This window comes from Coturnix japonica, chromosome 1 (genome assembly GCF_054131305.1).
Source record: "Coturnix japonica strain WE chromosome 1, WE-NBRP24, whole genome shotgun sequence".
NCBI lineage: Eukaryota > Metazoa > Chordata > Aves > Galliformes > Phasianidae > Coturnix > Coturnix japonica.
The window spans coordinates 44,429,422-44,451,244 of NC_140663.1; the positions used below are offsets into that span (position 1 = coordinate 44,429,422).

At 39.1% G+C, this 21,823-nt stretch overlaps 1 protein-coding gene and 1 long non-coding RNA gene across 8 annotated transcripts in view; one reads left to right on the forward strand and one right to left on the reverse strand.

Moving 5' to 3' along the window:
• IFT56 (intraflagellar transport 56) overlaps positions 1 to 11,855 on the forward strand; it is a 43,275-nt gene extending 31,420 nt beyond the window's left edge. For 3 of the 4 annotated variants that reach the window (XM_015861753.3, XM_015861776.3, XM_015861786.3), the window contains 5 exons: positions 1,861 to 1,944; positions 3,501 to 3,570; positions 5,704 to 5,810; positions 9,216 to 9,349; positions 10,627 to 11,855. In XM_015861753.3, the coding sequence (XP_015717239.2) occupies positions 1,861 to 1,944; positions 3,501 to 3,570; positions 5,704 to 5,810; positions 9,216 to 9,349; positions 10,627 to 10,738 (507 nt within the window). In that variant the 3' untranslated portion in view covers positions 10,739 to 11,855. The remainder of the gene's footprint in view (positions 1 to 1,860; positions 1,945 to 3,500; positions 3,571 to 5,703; positions 5,811 to 9,215; positions 9,350 to 10,626) is intronic. The other variant, XM_015861761.3, reaches the window with a different exon arrangement.
• LOC107313518 (uncharacterized) overlaps positions 1 to 21,820 on the reverse strand; it is a 32,801-nt gene extending 10,981 nt beyond the window's left edge. Inside the window, exons 1-5 of one of the 4 annotated variants that reach the window (XR_014934739.1) lie at positions 21,678 to 21,813; positions 19,227 to 19,371; positions 17,826 to 18,019; positions 17,353 to 17,552; positions 14,476 to 16,745 (exon numbers count right to left, since the gene is read on the reverse strand). This is a non-coding gene — a long non-coding RNA (uncharacterized LOC107313518). Of the gene's footprint in view, positions 1 to 14,475; positions 16,746 to 17,352; positions 17,553 to 17,825; positions 18,020 to 19,226; positions 19,372 to 21,677 lie in introns of those variants that run through there. The other 3 variants (XR_014934740.1, XR_014934741.1, XR_014934744.1) reach the window with 3 other exon arrangements.
• Between the last annotated feature and the right edge of the window lie 3 nt (positions 21,821 to 21,823).

The window sequence follows — 21,823 nt, forward strand, 5'->3', positions numbered from 1 at the left end:
TGAAGTCCAGTGACTGAAAAAAAAAACCATGTAGCTGCCTGAATATCTTGCAGTACGGGTCCATTTCTGCTAGTCTTGTTTTTGCAGCAGTTCTGGTCTCTGGCATTAATACAGCCAGGATTGAATGACAGTTTTTGAGTTTGGTTGCTGACAGAGCTTCTTTTCAGTTTTAATTCAAAAATACAATGGAGAGTATTTGAACAGAAGGAGCTATTCATGCAGTAAAACCAGCAACTTGCTTACCAGCTTTGCTTAACCTGAGACTTGTGCTGATTCACACAAAACTATCATTGAGGAAGAATACAGTAAAGTGTTGTAATTCTCATTTGGTGAAACCAGTTAATTCACCCGAAGGGTACTGAAATATTTGCACAGACGTAGTTTGAGATTCCCCCAGTCGGTTCATCCTCGTGCTTTCACATAGCTTGCTGTATTTGCCAGCTCCTTTGGACCTTAGCATAGATTATTTAGGCGAAAGCTGGACATCTGGCAACTGCTGGCAACTTCTCACCTCTTCTCTCAGGGCGGTGGCTAGATATATGTGGGTGGGCTGGGTCTTTGTGACTGCCTGTGACAGGGAAGGGATGAGGTTCCTCAAGTGTCTGTACATAATGAAAGGAGACAGGGAGCCCTGGCAAAAGGTCTTGTCCCTTGCTTTCCATATATTTGTACAGTTCTAGCTATGCTTTTCACCTACTTCTCTCTCTTAACGAGGGAGCAAACCAAAGCTACCTAAAAATGGATCTTCCTAATACATGCTGTTTCTCTTATAGATGTAATATAAGAAAAACCATTATTTTTCCACACAATTTGTTACTATGTACTCAAGAAAGCTTTCCTTTTGATAACTATGGATGCTAGATAAGCTATCCTGCTTTTTTCCTGGGTTCTTTTCACAAGCACTGTGCCTCTGCTTGGCAGAGATCCACAGTTTCATTCATGCTTGTTGCTATGGTATTGTGATCCAGTTTACCTGCACCAGGTCTGCGTGTGAGGCAGTGTGTTGACAGGACTGAAGGCAGAATAGGCTCAGCTAACTTTGGTCATTTTAACTATACTTTAATCTGGACCTCTGACCATGATCAAATCTAAGATATCTGGGTCAAATCCAAACATCAGGCTAATCTGTACCTAGAATTTCTTTTCCTGCTTTGGCCCATGCGGTGTTTTAGAAGAGATGCAGCCAGATCAACCTGATCTCTCATTAACCAGGTGCGTTCTGTGTGATATCACAGAAGAGAACAGCTTAGTATCGCACTAAGAGAAGGGTACCTGTAAGCAAGTCTTGAGCTTAGGAAAGTCCTATTACAAGGTCTGCTCCCTGGCTACAGCCCAGCACTGCAGCTCCACCTCTTTCATGTGATCCAGTGTTTCAGATTAGCATCTGTCACATAACCAGATCCACAGGAGGATGTCTTGTTGAACTTCTTGAGTAGTACTGGAAAAATAAACTGTTCATCTCCTTATGCCTTTAGGGAGTCAGCTACCTATTTACCGCTCTCATGGTGAAGTATTTGGGAGGTGAAAGAGAACATGGCAGCACAGCATGTCTTCACATGACCAAAATGAAAATTACGCCTATAAAAGCTGCCACTGCAATTTAGAGCATGGAGTATTTTCCAGATATCTCACGGTTAATACTGTGGAATGTAGTCACAAATGTAGGATGGAAACCCAGACCATAATTTTCTACCCACTGCTTATAAATGTTGCATGTTCATAATGTGGGTTTTTCTTTTTCCTTCCTGTTGTCTTGATTGTTGTTGACTCAGAGAGATGGGGTGGGGTGTTATTTTTAATCTTATTACACCATTTGAGTTTTTTTTCTTTCTGTGTGGCTTTTTTTTTTTTTTTCTCCAGAGTTACTTTTACAATGACGACACTTTTAACTTCAACTACGCCCAAGCCAAAGCTTCCATGGGCCTTTTTAGTGAAGCTGAAGAGGTATGTTTTTATTTTCTTAAAAAACAATGATAGAAATGTTTCCTTCATACTCCTGTTTTCTTCCTTTTTTTCTTCTTTTTTTTTTTTCCATCCACATCTTCATTTTGGTTGAAACTAATTAGAATGCGTGGAACATTCGTAAAGGAACTGAAACTCACAGTGAACACTATTCAGAAAAGATTATCTTGCTAATCTTGTAATGCGAGGTGTATGGAGAGTCATGCTGCTTGTGGTGCGTCACAAGAGTGCTTGCAGCTCCCTCTAATTGATCAAAGAATGCCTTCTTAATCAGATTTCCTACACTTTGTCTGGGATCTCAGGCAATCCTATTGTTCAGATTGGCTATAGCATACTGAGTAAAAGACACTGAATAGTTAAGAGCTGCTAGGTGTCCCTAGAAGTTTGTGTTTTTTAAAAAAACATGCAACAACAACAACAAAAAAAACCAACACATTTCTTCCTTGGGGAGATGTGGGAGGAGAAGAGGAAGTGCTCGCTATCTTATTCAGCAGCATCCAGATGCAGCTGGAAGAGATTAACTTCTACACACAGCATTTTTTGTGTCTATGTGCAGTAGAAACTCAATTACAACTAAGATATGCAGAAGCAAATAGCTATTATGAAGATGGAAGCTATGTTTTCCACATGGCTGTCAGAATATGAACTAGGAAAAAAAAAATCTGAAGTGGATCATACAGATTTGGTTTGGTTTTGCTTTTCAGTTTTCTCCTTTCTAATGTTTTGTTTAACTCTTTAAGCCTCTTCACAACAGAGCTCTTTATTTCTGTGGAACTCACAATTCCAGTACATATATCTGCTTCTATAAATATATCTTTCCTTATCTGTTTATTTTGCCAGAAGCATCCCAAGTATATTCACAGATATACCTCCAAAGAGGCATACATAGTTGTTTGGCTTGGGTTTTGTTGTTTTTTTTTCCTGTGAATAAAACCAAAGTACATCTTAAAATGCATCACTTCTCCCACACACACCCCTTTGGATGCAGAATGTAATAAGTTTGTTTTTGCCCAGTAAATTCCAAAAGGCTAATATTTTGCTTCAGAACCTTACTGAAACCAAAAGGGTAAGAAATGGCTTATTGCTCACCTAAAATGAACTCTGACATGTACAGGGAATAAAGACTCATATATATAGTGAAACTTCTGGTATTTCAGGATGATGCTAATTAAATTGCATGCATTGCTTTCTAAACAAACAGGTTCCAAATACTTTTTCCTACAGGCCCAGTGCTCCTTTGTGCCCTTTGAGTTTCGTGGCCACTTACTGGCACTTGTTGAGAGTAGTCCACACCCTCTGTACAGCTTGGCACTTGGAAGCTGCAGCAGTCCCTTGATAAGCATTGCACTCTTTCAGTCCTCCACCTACTCAACATAGCAATATGCCCCTGCACTACAGTTGCAAACTCAGAGTCTTCTCATGAAGCCATTGTTGCATGGCTTAAACCTTATCTGCATGTTGAAACTAGGCAGGTCTGCCTTGTGTTTGTTTAAAAGTACGTGCATATATATAATCTTTTATTTTCCTTCTTCCTGCAGGTGTTCCTTTTGATCCAGAGCGAGAAGATAAAGAATGATTTTGTTTACCTTAGCTGGCTGGCTCGCTGCTGTGAGTCACTTTACTCTCAACATTGCTCTCAACAGAATACAGATCCTCCTTTATTGCATCAGTCTTGGCAATCCGCTCTCCTAATTGAATGTAATGTTGTAGGTGGATTCAGGACTTTAAAAGTGAAAAGCTGATTGTGCACTCATTATAGTCTGGGTGGTTATTGCAACTTTCATATGTCTGGCTTCACTAAGCAGTTACAGCTTCAGCGTTGTTATGGTTCCATCAATGCAGTTTTGTCCTAACCAGTGAATGTTTTTCTTCTCAGTTGTCTACTCAGTTGCTTGAGTGAGGATTTCCTGTCTTGAAAGACTGGATTAAAACTGTAAAATGTTCAGAGTAAAACATAAAATAGAAGCAGCAGTACTGGGTCAGGCACAAGGGTCTGTACAATTCCAATTTTATTGGGAGTACTACCGTGGTTAAGGGAATTCACGCTTGTTCAGTAGACTGTTCATCCCTTTGATTTTGTGCCACAATAGTTCTGTGACATACCTCCGGAAGTGCAGAACTCTGAATGCACGAACTTTTCTACAAGAGGTCGACTATAGTGTCAACTATAAATTCTGTGGCATTTTCATAGAAGTTGCTGTTTGTTCTCAGGCGTGCCTCAGCATTCTGAATTCCTCCTGAAGTTTCAGTAGAGTTGCTATATTCTTCTTATTTATCTTAAAATTTTCATTCCAAACAGCTTCTAGAATTTTTTGCAGAAGGAACTGTTCATTGATGAGTGTACTGATCTTTTAGTGTCAAGTTTATAAATTACTATTATGTACTCCTGGATAAAAGCTGCTATGGAAATTACAGAGCATTCTGATTCGTTCATGTCAGAGCATTATTAGGTCTTGAGTCATACACAGTTCAATCCTGAAATATCTTCAAAGGGGAGAAAGCACTAGAGATGCATCTTTTTTGGAAGCTAGACAATATTTTTCTGTTTAAGGTTGTTGAACCATTTACATCAGATTCTTCCCAAAGAGGAGGTAGAAAGCCATGGCATGAGCAGTAGTCCATTAGTAGATGGGTTAGTATGTGGAAATTAAGACCTGGCTATTTGCCATTGCATATGTTATCCAAAGCTGATTAAACTGTTATACTGCTTCCTAAACAAGAACTGTCCATAAATCCTGAGTTTTTATATTGGCTGTTTATTGTTGATGATTCCCACTCATTCTACCTGCAATATATGTATTGGCACAGTGGGAACAAATGTGAAAAGCTGAACAGTCCCTCTTTTGAAAAAGTATGAGAGTTCTCCATGTACAAGCACCCATCTACTCTGTGAGTTGCTGATAAGACATGAAAAAGAAATACTTCATTTCCTTTTCTCCCAGTATTCGAACATGTCTGGAAGTAACAATATAAGCCTCACATTAACAGCATGGTCTTTATTCATAAAATCAATTTTTAGAATTCTTTATATTCAGATGTGCTAGTAGACATTTTCACCAGCTGAAATGCAAGATTCAGTTTCTTTCATTTCAAATTGTATTAACAGTTATGCTTGAAAGCCAATGAAAATTTCCAGTCACAAATTAAAATCTAAAACCAGGATGAAATTTCAAGGATTTGGACACATTTTTTTTCTAGTAGATGCATAATGACACATTTTATTGTGTCTGGAGGCTATAGGAGCTTTTATTTTATTCTATCATTCTTTTTGGTTTTCCATGAACTGTGGGGATTCATTGTTTAGATTGAGGTGGGCACCAATTATCAAAGGCCTTACTTCAGCATCAATTAAAATCTTTATGTGCATAAGAACACAAAATCCGAAATTTCAACATCTAAATTGACTGTCCAGTTAATTGTCCCACATAAAAACCTTCTGTTATACCTTCAGTTCTGTTGTTTATCCACTTCTGAAATCATACAAGCTGTGCTTGTTGCCATACCTGCGAAATACAAAGTGAGATGTATACTCTCCATAATTATTAGTGTTCTCTGAAGAATTGCTGATATCACTAGAAAGGCAGAAGGTAAGGATGCATTTCCCTTCCCAGCTTCATGCTTACAGGTTGAGGCATGCATTCACATTGAGAAGGAAATTCAGAAACATTTATTCAATTTTTTCACCGAGTATTGTGTATGGCATATTCTTTTAATGATCCCAAGTTTTTGTCATTATTACAGATATTATGAATAAGAAACCACAGTTGGCCTGGAAGCTTTATCTGAAGATGGAGACCTCGGGGGAGTCCTTTAGCCTATTGCAGCTCATTGCAAATGACTGCTACAAAGTGAGTCGTCTTTTAAAAACAAAAATGATTCTGCATCTCAGTGCTTTAGAGCTTAGTGTACAGAATGTTCATTTGGCAATTGCATTAACAGCTTTTTTTTTTTTTTTAATACCTCTCATCTTTGTCATTAGTATTGAACTTCCTCTTATAACAGGGGTATGCTTATTAGTGTAGATAAATTGGCAAGGCTTAGTCAGCATTTTGACCTATGGGTCTTCTTGGTAGATAAACTTGGTAGATAGTAACTAAAATACCAGCAAACTATGCATTATCTATTGATAACAATAGTTTATTCCACAATTTCTAGTTCATAAAATGCTATGTTAGTAGCAAAGAGAACATGGGAAGTTGACTACAATTCTGCCTCAATTCCTAATATATATCAGATGGTGTTTCTACACTAGGAGACTTAGCTTGGATTCAAGTTTGATGTTCTGTTCTGCAAAATGTGTAACAGAAAATGTGAGCTTAGTCTGCAGGATGAATGTAGAGATGTAAAGACCTACTGGTTTGAGAAGACTGTAAAAGGCGCTATAGAAGAAAGAAAAAATGATCTGTAATTGGAAAATAGAATAGTTCACTGCTTTTAGAAGGCAGATGTGAGAAAAGCAGAACAGGTGCAGTTCCTGAGGAACTGGTTCAATGGAGACTCCTGATTTAAGTGAATGAACAAGAGTTAGTTGCTATTAGTGTAGGCTTATTAGAAATACAGTGACCAAACTTGCCATCATAGAGGACAGTGAACTGAGTCTTGTTGAAAACCTCGCAGAACTTCTCAGTTCAGCCAAGCTTTCCAAAGAGCAGCAATGCCTGCATACTCTCTATAACATTCTTTTTTGCAGTTTTCTTTCTTCTGACAAATGATAGAATCATCGAATTGTCAAGGTTGGAAAAGACCTACGAGATCATCCAGTCCAACCGTTCACCTATTACCAATAGCTCCCACTAAACCATGTCCCTCAACACAACATCAGATTGTTCCAACCTGGCTGCTGTGGGCAGGGCCACAGCCACAGGTGCCACCCACCAGCTCAGGCTGCCCAGGACACCATCCAGCCTGGCCTTGAACCTCCAGGGATGGGACATCCACAGCTTCTCTGGGCAGCCTGTGCCAGCACCTCCCCACTCTGAGTAAAGAGTTTCTGTCTAACACTGAATCTCCCCTTTTTTAGTTAAAAGATGCTCCCCCTTGTCCTGTCGCTATCAGACCATGTAAAAAGTCAGTCTCCCTCCTGCTTCTAAGCTCCCCTTAAGTACTGGAAAGTCACAGTGAGTTGTCCATGGATCCTTCTCCAGGCTAAACAAGCCATCTTCCTCAACCTTTCTTCATAAGAAAGATGTTCCAACCTTCTGAACATTCTGTGGCCCATCCTGAGTGCAGCACTTTGCACTTGGCTTTGTAGTATGGGACCATGTCAAAGACCTTGCACAAGAACAGGGAGTCATAAGTTCCCTTCTTTTGTCTACTATTGCTGTCACTCCTTTGTAGAAGGCCACCAGGTTGGCCAGGCACAATCTGCTCTTTTTTGCTCAAACAGGTGGCTGTCACCTCTGGTATCTCCCCTGGCTGCAATTTATCAAAGCAAGTTGACAATTATATCTTAGGTAAAATCTGTCTCTAGGCCATATTAAATCCCACTTTTAACAGTTGATTAATTCAACTAAATTCTTCTCAAAACCATACTGTGTACTATAGGAGAGGCAGCTCCATGCTTTGGTTTTACCTGGAGCTCTTAAAAATTGCCTAAATTTTTTCAGGGTATTTATGGCTACACCTGGCCACAAATGACCAAGGAATTTCATTTCAAAGGCTGTGGAATTAATGCAGTATTATAACTTGTCTTTCTATAGTATTAGCTTTGTCCACTTCTCCCACTAACTGGCACTTGCAATATATTGTTGAGTTTATGTAGCATTCTGCAGTTGTTTCTGAAATATTATACTGGAGGTCTGCAAACAGAACCATAGCTGTAAAGAAGCAGTCATGCAAGGCTTCATTCAACAGAACGCTGAAAGAACATGGTTTAGCAAGGCTAACAGCCATGTGAGTCTAGGTATAGCTAGTTGCCATGTTGCTGTCTGTTTTGATAGCAGTTGCTTGAGGAATCTAGCTTGCAAGACTTTTGGCTGATTTCTTGTTTATTTTTCATGGAATAGACCATTTTATCCATTCATATAGGAAGCAACGCAGAATTTGGAAGAATTGAAGCAATTCTTGCTTTTATGTGAGGTAAAAATAGGACTTTAAATTGGTATCTGCTTAATGGAACTTCATTAGACGCCACTTTGGAGAGATCACTATTCAGTGTATTCTGAGCTGAGATACTCACCATCTTTATTCCCATTCATTCCAGTGCTTGCCAGTCACCCATGGTTAACGTTACCATGTACCTGTACTTCTCTAAGTATCTCAGCATAGCTCCCACAGCCTGCATCTGCTGAGAATAAAGGACAGGCTTCCTGCCACCAAAGGATGGGAGGCTGTGCTCTGTTTATCTTCCATGTTCTCCTCCTGGAAGAGGCTAGCTACAAGTTGCTACTCAGGCTTGCCAAACTGAAAAATATTAACAGTCATATATAAGGTTCATGTAAGTTAAAATGTCTTGACAAGTGGCAATTACAGCAATCACTCCTTTATTACTGACTGTTATCAACCAACTTGCTTGTTGTTCCCACTTACAAGTAGAGAGTCCAAGGCAAGAAAGATAGAGTATGTAGTCAGTTTTCTTATGCTTAAGAAAATTTTGAGGTATAGAATCACCAAATCTTAATTCACACTGTACAGTAACAGTGAAATGTAAAATTTAGCTCTGAGTTTAACCCAAAACACATACAGATCCACCTTTGTGACCATCTCTAGGTGAGTAAAGCAGGTTGTGTTTTAAAATGTTAAAGGACTGTTTTGGGCTAGTGGTGGCTGGACTTGATTGATTTAGAGGTCTTTTTCAACCTTAAGGATTCTATTATTGTAGTTTGAGTTGATGTTGTATCAAGGACTTTGGTACAGTAGATATTACTGTATATTGAGCAACTCATACTTTAAAGTTAATACTGATTTGAAGGGGAAAAGTAAAAGTGGGTAAGAAGTTCTGTTAGCTTTTGTTCAGTGTTTATGATCAAAAGAAGAACAGTGCTGATCATAACCAATTATTAGAAGTTTACAGTGCAGTTTGTCTATGTTTTCAAAGACACATAGTGCTGATGTTAACACCATGCGTTTCCATACATAGAACTGAAATGTACTAATTCTGTCACTTGATGCCAGAAGAAAAATGGGAGAATAAATGCACATTGCTTCTATGGCTTACTGTTGATTCCAGAAAACTGAACTCAAAACTTTTAATCCACTTCTGAAAGATGGTCATATGGTCACGAAAATAGAGTGATTCTCTTCTTCTTGTGCAGATGCGTCAGTTTTACTATGCAGCCAAAGCATTTGATGTCCTAGAGAGACTGGACAGTAATCCTGAATACTGGGAAGGCAAGAGGGGTGCTTGTGTTGGTGTCTTTCAAATGATCTTAGCAGGCCGAGAAGCAAAGTAAGTATTCTTTGTTCTATCGGCTTTTTCTTTTTTGCAATTTTCCTATTTCCAATTATCTATAAGCTAAAATCTTAATCTTAGTTTTAGGAGCAGTTATTTATTCCGAATACTTATTGACCTGTCTGAGAATTGAAACTCTGGCCAGTAGTTCCATATATACAGTGTTCAATTTGAACTGCATCTTCTACAACAACAGTTAGTTAGAAAATATGTGGTAGAGAATGTCTTATCAGTGAATGCTGTGAATTGCAGGCAACCAAAATATATTGGCCATTATAATAGTAAGAGCCAAGTTATAAATGTAATATATTTGTGTCCTGGAGGAAAAGACCTCATTTTGTGTTGATGGCCTAAGAATGGAAGTGTCCCATGGCAGTTCACAGAACAGAAATAAGGGAGCACTTTCTCAGCTCTTGAGGAAGGATGTGGTTTCTTTAAATAATGACTAAATGAGGGACTGCTAAAATTTGCTGAACTTTAATTTCTGAAAAATGAAAGTCAAAGATATATTTGATGAAAGCTTAAAGGAAATGATCTCGGTTATTGATAATTTTGCTTTTGGTCCATTTCACTGAGTGGAAGAGAGAGAGCAGTGAGGCTGTATTTAAGAACTGTTCCCTTGTGAATATTTTGCTGTGTTGCCAGATGGCCGTTCTCCCCTGGCTAAAGTTGCCATTTCGTACACTGGAAGGTGTGTATCTTGGCTTCTGCGCATTCCTTGTATTCCCTTCTCTGCTGGAATAATCTCATTAACCAGTACACCCTTCAAGTGTCCTTTCGGCAAGTGCTGCAATAGATGCAGTAGAATGTGCATAGTCTGCCTGTTTTACGTTTTGCACACAAGTTCTTGTTGTAAAGTAGCTAGCAAACTGCAGTTTCATACTGGTTTGTCCTATTGGTATGTTTATTTCTACGCTATTTTTGTATTAGTAAGTTGTAAGGTGCTTTGGTAGCATTAAACTAGATGTTGCCGTCCTCAGACTAGCAAGTAAGTAGCATTAAAGAAAAATGCTTTGTTTTGTTCTGGGGAACTATTTTGCAAGAGTAGGGATTTATATATGAAAATTCTCTCCCCATTGCAACTGCACACAAGACTTTGTTTTTTTCCCTTAGTATCTAAACTATTGCATATTTTTTGCCTGTTCCTTCTCTGCAGATAAATGGATCTCTCTGCCTACAAACCATCTTGTACAGAACAGTTTGGACATGAGTGCTTGTTTATTTTATCAGTTTATTCTTACCCACATTTACATTTTTGCTTTTCACCTTTGTAGAGAGACTCTGCGGGAAGTACTGCATCTCCTAAGGAGCACTGGTAACTCTCAAGTAGAATTCATTATCCGCATCATGAAAAAGTGGGCCAAGGAGAATCGAGTCCCTGTCTAAGCTAGTGCCACAAAGTGAACAGGGTCAGTTACTGGTTTTGTGTGACTGTAATACATGGAGTTTGGTTTCTTCCATGCATTCTGGGTATTTCCTTCTTTGCAGGGCTTTCAGACATGAAGCAGGTTGACTGAGCTGAGCAACAGCATTGTTCAGTGAGACTGCAAAACAGTCATCAATTTGAGGTTTTTTGTTTTTGTTTTTTGTTTCTGTTCATTAAAGCATTATTGGTATTTTTTTTCTGTCAAACAAATCTGTTCCTCCTCCTAAGTTTCTCAGTTCTTAGTTGTAATTCCAACTGTCTGCCAGTCAAAGCACTCCTCAGGTGTTCCTCAGATTTCTCTCCCTGAGCTATTGGGGTGCTTTATGGATTTTTTCAGTAAGTATTCTGGCCTCTGGAGAAGAATTATATGTTAAATGACTGAGATAAGTCTTACCCAGCAAGTGATGGAATGATGCGGGTACAGAGGATGACTGTAACCAAAATAGAATCTCAGAGAACACATAAAGAGTTTCATATATTACTTGCCTAGGGTAAAATACAAACTATATTCTGAACACTGTCTTTTCTGGATAAACCATCTCTTTTACTTATATCTGAAAGAGTTATTATCTCTCTTAATACTAATTCTGAAGATGAGGGTTAATCAATCCCAAATGCCAAGATTCAGATTGGATTATTTGCTCCCTAGGTTAGTAACAAAGCATGATGGTAGCATCTATTCCAGTGCATGGAGGTTAGACTGACCTGAGTGTTTAATCTTGGTCTGTTGATGCTCAGAAGACCCAGAGCTGAATGTTTTGAATAATTTTCTTCAGCACTTACTACCCTGGTTGCAAATAAATTTATTATACTTTTGAGGTAATTTCTGGAACGTGCTCTGAGGAGAACAATTCAGGACACATGATTCTAAAAGAAAGACGATAGTTGTAACACAGAAATGTATTAAATGCTTTGCAGTGAAAAACATTTGTATATTTTTTGTAAAAGTAAAATTTACAATTTGTAAATTTGTAAAATACTTCTGAAGTATTTTTGTATCTTTTATTTTTGAGAGGGGAGTCTGAATGCAGTATTTACTGCTGTCTGTGCTTTGATTAAAGCTCTTACTCAAATCTACAGTTGAATGTTGGTCTGTGTTGCTTCATGCTGAAGGAATTGAAATAGTATATTCATTTAGCTGTGGAAAAGGACAGTTCTATGTCTGGTTGTTAAATGTATGTTCAGTAGCCATTCAAAGGCAAGCCAGTGGCCTTGGCCCCAATTTTGAAGCTGAAAATTAGGAGGCTGGGTTTCTGTGACACATGCATGGTTCTCGGCCATATAACATCAGTGGTTTTTTTTACCACTTGAAGCAAAAACTGTGGTTATCATCATTCAGTTATCTGGAAATATATTGATAGTTCTGGTTATTTGCATTTACTTGGAATCTAGAAAAGAGATAAGCAATAATAATAGAGGCTTTCAGCAGGGGCAGTGACAACAATACAGTGATTCAAAAGAGAAGGTGTGAAAGGAGCGTGAAATATTTTTACTGAAAGCAGTTACAAAACACATTTCACTTGGAAAAGGCATTTTTGTCTTCCCTCCCAGTTTAATTAACTTGGAAACAGATCAGGAGTACTACTATAAGTCCTGATAAAAAGCTTCAAAGAATTGTGTTGGTGGCTTTGTAGTAGATGTTAAATGCATCTTATTAGTCCTATTATTGAAAGTTAACATGCAGGAGAGCTGAAGAGCATCTTAATCCATTGCAGACCATTTTACATTTTGGATGAAACTTCTGAAGGAAGTGAGTTGGCATTGCAGCATATGGGCTCAGGGACTCATTTTAAATTCTCTGTCATCAGTGGAGAAGTTTTTGAAAATGCTGCCCTTGTTCACTGTAGTTACAAAGTCATATTTAATATGCTAAAGAATGTGTTTCTTAGCCCAGTACATTTTATTGACTGATAATACTTAAGTTGTAAAGAACTGGGGGACTGCAGGCTTTTGCATTGTGTGGTGATAAAATAGGACATTACGTTAAGGTACTGTCCTAGCACTTAGAAGTACTAGTAATGGAACAGAAATGGAGGTACTAGTAAAATGCAGAAGAAAGGTGCTGAAATACTGATGTTTTGTTTACCAGTGAAGTATGTTCAAGAACAAAAATGTGATAGGAGCTGCCTTAGTTAATATAGAAAGAAAAGAGCAAACACCTAAAGCTGTTTCTCTGGTAGTTAGCAGAACTTTATCTCTGCTCATTTCCAAATTCCCTCATTGTAGGAATTTAAGGAGTCACTAAATAGGAAAGCTGGGACCAAAGGGAGACATGCAGAAAAAACATAACAACAAAAGGGACCTACATAGAACTAGCAGGCAGTGAAGAATGCGTGAGCAGAGTCAGGGAAACTGGTAAGTTTAATGGGTCAGTAATAAGTGAACATAAAATTGAAAACAGCTGTATTTCAGATAATGTACTTGAAGAGTGACTTAAGTCAAAAAGAAGTGGTTGCATCATTAGAATTCCAAGGAAGAATGTGGAAAATACAGCTATTTCTTTATATTCTCAGTAACCATCTCATTATGGAAAATATGATACAGAGAGTAGACAGAAGGTACAGCGTTAGCAATCAAACATTAACAGTGATAGAGAAAAACAAAATATTGTAACTGCATTCAGTTGGGCACTGATGCGTTCCTGATAAATGAAGATTATGATCATAAGCTTGATAATACCTCAACATTTATGCCAATAACATCCAAGTATTCTACAGGGGAGGACAGCTGTGCTTCGTATCACTGCAGTGTAGTAATAGAGGGTTGCTGGGCATCAGTCAGTGGAGAGTTGATTGGTGGGTAGTTGTGTTGTTGCTAGGTGTGGGTATTCAGGTAGAGAATAATTGCACTGTGGCAATATATATATATATATAGTTATATAGTTATATAGTTATCATTGTATTTTTGTTTCCGTTTACCTTTTCTGTCTTAGTAAATAGCTTTTATCTCATCTCACAAGTTCTATTTTGTTTCCAGTTCTCCCACTTGGGAGGCAGTGAGTGCAGGGCCATGTTTTGCTGAGCTGCTGTTGGGTTATATCACAACATCCTCATACTGCATGGTAGTAAATTTCATCTGCTAATCCTTGTGTTGAATCTCATAACTTGACTTTTCAGGAAAATATTTTCCAACAATGTTGTCGGTAAGAACTAACGTTTGTACAAGTTTTTCTATGTGTATCCTTGAATATAACAAATGCATGTTTTTATCTAAGTTAGGATGACCACCCTTGAAGCTGCTGAAGTGACTGAGTGGAGGAACACATAATCTCAGTGCAACGACTGAAAAAGATAGAAGTGTCTTGAGGAAACACGTAGTTAATGAGCATGTCTAGCTAGCCTGTGGTTAGGAAAATCAGCCCTATCTTTAGCTGTCCAGTTGTAGGTTGGAGGCTGTATTTATTTTCCCCCTCTTTTATGTATGCATAAACTGCAAGCCAGTCTTCACCATATTAAAGATGTCATCTCTTTTAAGGATATTTTCCAGCCTGGAAAACTGGCAATGATTTTGTCAAATTTTATGTTGGGTTGTGGTTTTTTTTAGTGGTGTTGTGGCACTTAGTTTATCACTGCATGAGACAGTGGATTATGTTCTTTCATACTGAGTCCCATTGGTTAAGGCTGCTTGCAGAATTTGAAAGATAGTATTCGTTTTCTCTGCACTCAAACACAAAGAAAAAAAAAATCTTCCTTCTGAGTTTTGTAGGTACTCAAGTTTTATTTTCATTTTGAACAGGTAAAGCAAGTATTTGACATCTCTGGGCAAGGGCCAGATCCAAAATTCCCTATAGGTCTTGCTTAATTGTTGAATTATACTACCATCTATTAGTGGATTCAAAAATAAAAGTCTATCTTTTGTAAAAACTTTGACTTTTGAGACAAGGCAGTTTATTCTTCAAGTAAGAAGAGAACTTCTTCAGATCATATTTGCACACTATTGTGCTTAACTGTTCCACGTTATTCTTCAAGATAACTAAAAACAACAAATATACTGAAGTAAGTCATGGTCTTTAAATTGCTTTTACAACGACCTCTTCAAGAACTGGAACTTAACATATTTCCTGTCAAAATAACATACAGGATGGACAGACCACTCCTCAGACACAGCTATATCTTAACTAAAAAGTGGGAATGTTCCTATGTCATTATTGTCAAGTTGGACTTGTATGGACCTAGGAGCTTTATGCCTGTTTTGGAGCCCTCAAACCACACTTAAGCTGCCCCTTAACTACAGAAGAGGGATGAGCCTCAGACCTCACCATCTGTTCCTTGATCACAGCAAGCAACTTTCAAGTGGTCAGTTCTGTGAAAAACCACACACAATACAAAATTACATGGTATGCAATAACATTCTAGTAATATATGTAATAACGTAGAGATGGCTTAAGTCATCCAGAAAAGAAGCATGCTTCAGTTGCAACAGTTACATTCCACATTGTAATGCTACAGCTCTGAATTTCTTAGCTGATTTTTTGTTTCTTAAGAGTGATGGGAGCGTTAGGCATGTCTGCTTCAAAGTTGCTGGTAATCTTGCCTCTCACCAGCAAGTGTGCACTCAGGTTGAGGCCATTATGTGGTTAGCCATTATGTGATGAAGCACAATGTCTTTTTTGGGCCAGTCAAATAATTCATTTAACATGACGTAAATGTTTCTCATTAACATCAATCCATCCATAATAGCTTTTTCTAAGAAAACTTCAGAAAAAGTTAAATTACAAAATCTGTTATACCAAGGTCTGAAACTTTCTGCCATATTCCTGTTACTGATGGTTATCATAGTAATAGTATTCTATAAGATAAATCATAAATTTGTCTGACTCATTCATGAGGTCACAAGTTCTGAACTTGAGTCATTGCTAAACAGACTGGGAATAATTTAGTGATATAAAACTACTGTGGTTTTCCCCACTACTTAAAGTCAGAAGAGCTGTTTTCAGGTCAGAACAAAATCATTTCCGAAACCAGTTTTACATGATTTTGCACTCAGTTCAGTTAGCTGTTCTCAAAAAGGTCCTGCTGCGGCATCCACTTTTCATTTCTGCATGTTCTCCTTCCCTATCAAATGTCTTCCGTTCCCATTGAGCCGCTATCATGTGACTTACAGCACAGTCATAAAGTTTTTCACGTATCTCCTCCTCCCCTCACCCCACCTCTGAACGCTGCTTGCCTTGTCCTACTTCCTGGGAACGTTCAGCTTTTGTTCTGATTTGTGCAGTATGCCAAGTCCTATGGATAACTCCAAATGAGTACGACACTGAGAAGTAAATTTAAAATCTCTTAAAACCGTGACAAAGTAGTCAGATAAGTACTCAGGCTAAGTTACATCTGCCTCTATAATTACTTATCAGTGTAAGAAGGAATACTGTTAAGGCCAGGAAAATGACATTTGAAATGTAGCTTCTTTTCACAAGCATTTCTGGTATGCAGCTACCGCTCTGTTCTTAAACTTCTTATTCTTCCAGTATTCTAAAAAGTCTTTACATTTCACACATCTTCTCAAAATACAGCTTGAGGTGGTAAGAAAACAGACTTCAATAAAATTTCATTTGTCCATTTAAATTATTCATGTATGGAAAATCACTTTTCACAAGTAATTTTTCAGATGCTATTTTTAAAGCCGTGGCAACTCAAAAGCAGCTTTGTGTTGAATCTGCAAGCTTGGTATGTCGTTAATTCCCGCAGATGAATATGTGCTTTGCTTTTTGAATGCAATTTGGCTTGGAAATAAAATCATGGAAGTATGAAAATGCTGAACCACGCATGCAAAGAACACTTCTGGCTTGTATGAATGTTAAAAATGTGGTAATTTGTTTATGCAATCATCCTCAGCTGTCTGCGATAATGTGCGCTTATTTAGATGGAGAATTTGATGTAAGGCAAAGCAGTTTCCAAAGTGCTGAGAGGCACCAAAAGAGGTGGGGAGGATGCTGGAATTTTTGTAAAATCAGTCTGAAAGCCAAAGGAGAAACTAGAGAAGAAGAAAAATCCTCCAAGGTCACAGTCAAATACTATTTCCTATGTTAAACAATTCCTAGAAGGTTGCTTTGTGGTCTACATGGAATATGTGTCATTCTGGTCTTTGGGCAAGTGAACATTAATTGATAGTTGTCTCCAGAACAGTGACCATACTTTTAAAAAAATGTTTTATGATATTTATATATTACAATATTTTATAAATGAAACATTTAATAATAATAAATTATTAATACTTCGCAAAAACAGGAAAATATAATGCTGGTGAGTGGGCAAGGCCAGGGTCCACTTCTATGGGCACTGGGAGAGTATGTGTCTCATCCTAGGTCAGCACTTAGAAGAGCAAATCTATGGCAGGTTAGCTTTCCTATTTCTGGGAATTACTTCCAGAGCCTTTTACCTCATTAAACAGTATTATTACTGCTTTGAGTGTAGAACCACCATTCCAGCTGAGAATTCTATGAAAAGCCAATTTTTCTTATTCACTTTACAGGTGGGTGCTGTAGCACTACTTAAAATAGTGACTCATAGGTACTTGTGTGTTTTTAATTACTACTGAAAGAACAGAACCAGCAGACAATAACAGAAGGTAAAACAATTACCTGACTCCAGAGTTTCAGCCAGGCTGGTAATCTTCCGCTGCCTCCAGGGGGGCTGGCCTGATGGAACAGGCTTTTCACTGCAGATAAGTATCCCATTCTGCAAGCATCTTTAACTCTGGGGGAGGCGGGAAGGGGGGATGAGACAACTCTGAGCACATAATCCCTCTCAATCTTTGTAAATATGTAGGTGTTTTTGCACCCTGAAAGGAGCAGGTATGAATCATGAAAGACTTACTGCTATTACAAAAATCTATTCTTTCTAAAAGCAGCATATTTTTTAAAGATGAAAGGTACTTGCTTGTTCTAGCAAGGAATTTTAACAGCAGAAGCAGAAACAATTATTAACTATTACATTAAAAAAAAAAAAAAGAAGAAGGTTTCTCTTGTTACATCTTATAATGCTAGCTAGAAATGACTTTGCTGCTGTTGTCTGAGGAAAAAAATTACCAGCTTTTGCTTGGCAAAAATCTCACCATCTCTTCAGGAGGAGTTTGCTCTTCCTTGTCCAAGATACAGTTCATTCTGTTTTCTCTTGCTCTTTTTTCTTCCTAATGTGGTTAATGCTGCTATTCCATGTAAACTCAGTTTTTTAAGCTTTCAGTTTTCTCTGAAGTTCCTCTGAGTTAATGGTCTTTATTTTCTTTTGTTTTTATTAGTTAACTTTATTCTGTAGATGAGAAAAATCACAAATCATAAAGCAGTAGTGTCAGTTTGCAGTTAACCTGAGGCATTACATGTGAACATGATTGTAATCAGGGTAGGTAGGACTCCCCCTTTCACTGGTTGGGAAAACCACTCCACTATTTACATGCAGTCCTGTAAATCCTGTTGTTTTTCTAACTTGAAGACTTGCCCTGCTGAGATAAATGCCAACATCATATTTTCATCAGAGAATCACAGAATCTTTTGAGTTGGAAGGAACCCTTAAAGGCCATCCAGTCCAACCCCCCTGCAATGAACAGGGACACCCACAGCTCAGTGAGGGTGCTCAGAACCCCTCCAGCCTGACCATGGCTGTCTCCAGGGACGAGGATCCACCACCTCCCTGAGCAGCCTGTGCCAGTGCCTCACTACCATTACTGTAAAAAACTTCTTCCTTATATCCAGTCTAAATTGCCCCTCTTTTAGTTCGAAACCATTTTCCCTTGTCCTTTCATAAATGACCCTGATAAAGAGTCTGTTCCCTTTTTTTCTTCTTTCTGCCACCACTTAGATATCGAAAGGCCACTCTCAGATCTCCCCAGTGCCTTCTCTTCCCCAGCTCTCTCAGTCTGTCCTCGTACAGAGGTGTTCCATTCCTTGGATCATTTACATGGCCTTCCTCTGGATGCACTTCAACAGGCCTATGTCTCTCCTGTACTGAGGACTGGACATCTGGACATGGTACACTAGGTTGAGATCCCACAAGGGCAGAGCAGAGGGGCAGGAAGATAGAATCTTAGAATAGAGTGTCCTGGGTTGAAAAGGACCACAGTGATCATCTTGTTTCAACCCCCTGCTATGTGCAGGGTCACCAACCACCAACCCAATAGATAGCCAGTGCTGGCCTGGTACACAACACAGTTATAAAAGGCCATTTCTGATGGCAGGAAATAATTTATTATTCCTTGGGCTATGTTATATACATTTGCTTGCACTTATTGAAAGTGTCTTGATCAAATTTTATATTTGAGTGGCTGTGGCATTTGTTTTCTGGATCAGTCAGGGGACAACTTAGAAAAAAATGTAGGAAGAAAATACAAGGGGAAAAAAAGCATACAGATTCAGAAAGCCTTATTGCATGTAAAAACAGCAAAGCCAGCCACATTGCCGGTGCAATGGATTCATGTGATGCAGAAGCAGTTCTAGCAAAAGCTACACAAACAACATCCTACCTGCAGCTGCAGCATCTCCTGACACAGCAATGAAAGTTGCAGCTGCAGTGACAGCGGTTTCAGTGAAAGGACCACAACAATCAACAACATGCCTGGTTGGACTATAAGAAACCAAGACATCAGGGAGAGATGGTGAGGAAACAGCCTGTGAAAAATGAAGATACTGTCACAAAAACAAAGCCCCAAATGAACAGAGGTGTCCCTTGGTGAATTTTGAGAGGCTGAGCTCTGTCTGGCTCCTACTTCACTGGGGAATCTAGTGTTCACCTTAAGCATCAGAAGTTTGTAAAGCTGCCACCCCATGTCTCATAACCTTGAGCAAGAAAACTTATATAGGTTGTTCCACAAGTAAGGCCTCCTATTTTTTTTCATGGAAACAACAACAGATACAAAGAGCACAATAACACTATTTGATAGAGCAAATGCTCAGATATAAAACGTTATTTTTCAACACAGTCACTACTATTATCTATGCATTTTCACCAGCAACGAACAAGAGCCTGCATGCTGTGCTCATAAAAATTCTGCATCAGTGGAGGTGACCCACTGTATCACAGCTGCTATGACAGTGCCATTGCTGCAAAAACATTGCCCACACAGTCCACCTTTCACTGGCCCAAACAGATGGAGGGTAGAAGGCACCAAATCCAGATTATATGGTGGGTGTGGCAATGTGCTCCATGGTTTTGAAAGTGATATGGGGCCTGGTGTTACTGTATTGCATGAGAAAGGTTGTCTTCTTCTCTGACCTAATTCTGGAAGTTCAAGCCTTCAGCTTAGTCAGCACTGCAATGTAGTGGTCAGAGTTGATGTTTTGTCTGGGTTCCAGGAAATTCACCCCTTTTCCATCCCAGAAGACAATTTAAGTCATTTTACCCACTGAGGGCTGCATCTTGAACTTATTTTTTAATGGAAATTCATGTGGTGCCACTCCACAGAATACTGTTTTGACTCCAGCTCATAGTGGTGACACCACATCTCATAACAGGTCACAATGTAATTCAGGAAACGTCACCTTCAGCCTCATATTATTTCAATAGGTCCTGACAAACCTCCATAGTGTTCTTTTTTGTCCCTGTGTGAGCATTCATAGGAATCATCTGGTGGAAATTTTGCAATATTCCAGTGTTGTCATCATCAATTCCAAGGCATCAAAGTCAATACTCATTTATGTACACGAGTCTCTGGATGTAGTCAATCAATTCACACTTTATTCCATTGCCTGCTATGCTTGGATCTGCTGCCAAGGTTCTTTAGAGAACTGAGATCTAGAGTAAGCTTGCTTTGGTAACTTCACTTCAAATTCAAACATCCAGAACCACTATTTGTCTAGAAATATAAACAAATGTTCAGCCTCATAAAAAAGAGCTGTGCTCCAAGATGCTCAGATGTGTGGATAAATGAGGATTTATTTATCTAGCTAATCTCCCAACAAGAGGAAAAAGGAGAGGGGAATATAAATAAAACAGAAAACATCCACAGAAACCTTGTATGTGATAAATGCTGCTACTTCCATAGAAGTCTGCAATGTCTTAACTTAGAATAGACGGCTGTCTGCTGCTTCCAAGAACTAGCTCTATTTTCCTCTGTAACCCTATCGAAGGGCAGATCAATTATTGCTCTCTTTTTCTAAAAGAAAGCACATTACAAAACTGATGAAGATGTGGTTTCAAGTGTATCTTCACAACAATCAACAGAATTTTAAGTACTGGTTCCAGGTAACTTGTTAACTTTATTGTCTTGTGGAGTACATGTCCTACAAAGCCTTTCAGAAGGACTTCAGGCACTCCATGACTTCCTGCTGCAAGTAAGATTCTGGAGCACTCTCCATTCCCTTTAATGAAACCATAGCATTAGGAACACCATTCCAGTTTTGTGAATGTTCTCTGCAGCACAGAGTAGGACAAGTCAACAAACTTCATATGCAGAGAGATGAAAACATACAAGAGTTGTGCTGAAGGCAGATTGGAAAGTGGGGCAATGGGCTGTACAGAACGGTTTGTTTTAAATATTCAAAGCAGACACACAGATTACACTCATCTTGCATAACGAGAGTACATGTTAAATTAAAAGGAGAATACAGCTGCATCACAAACACTGAAGCCAAGAAAGAACAAAAGACGGTAACTTCTTTCTCCTGCCTGCTCCACTGCAGGTGAAGATACATTATGGGGATGCTCCTGGATTCCTGAGATTCCACAGCGCTTTCCTTGTCTGCATACCCCTGCCTGGTAGCGCCAGGTCTGTCAGGTAGGTGGTGGCAGACTGAGGCACCCTGCTTGCAGGCAGCTCCAGCTCCTGGAAGAGGAAGCGCAGTGCTCACACCCTGCCCTCTTCGTGTGTGCGGAGAGCAGCTCTTCTCACCAACCTAATGCCGCCAGAACCTCACACAGCGAAAGGGGCCGCAGAACCCACTTTCCTCATAGGAACACCTCACAGCTAGAGCAGTACCTTAAGGAGATCAGCTGCTCAAGGAGCCATTTCGGGCCCCAAGCAGGCCCAGGCCCAGGCCCAGGCCCGTCGGCGGTGAGGGCCGCCCCCACGGACAGCACAGCTCGCACCTCACTCGGTCCCGCGCCGCCCCTCCTCTCCCCTCT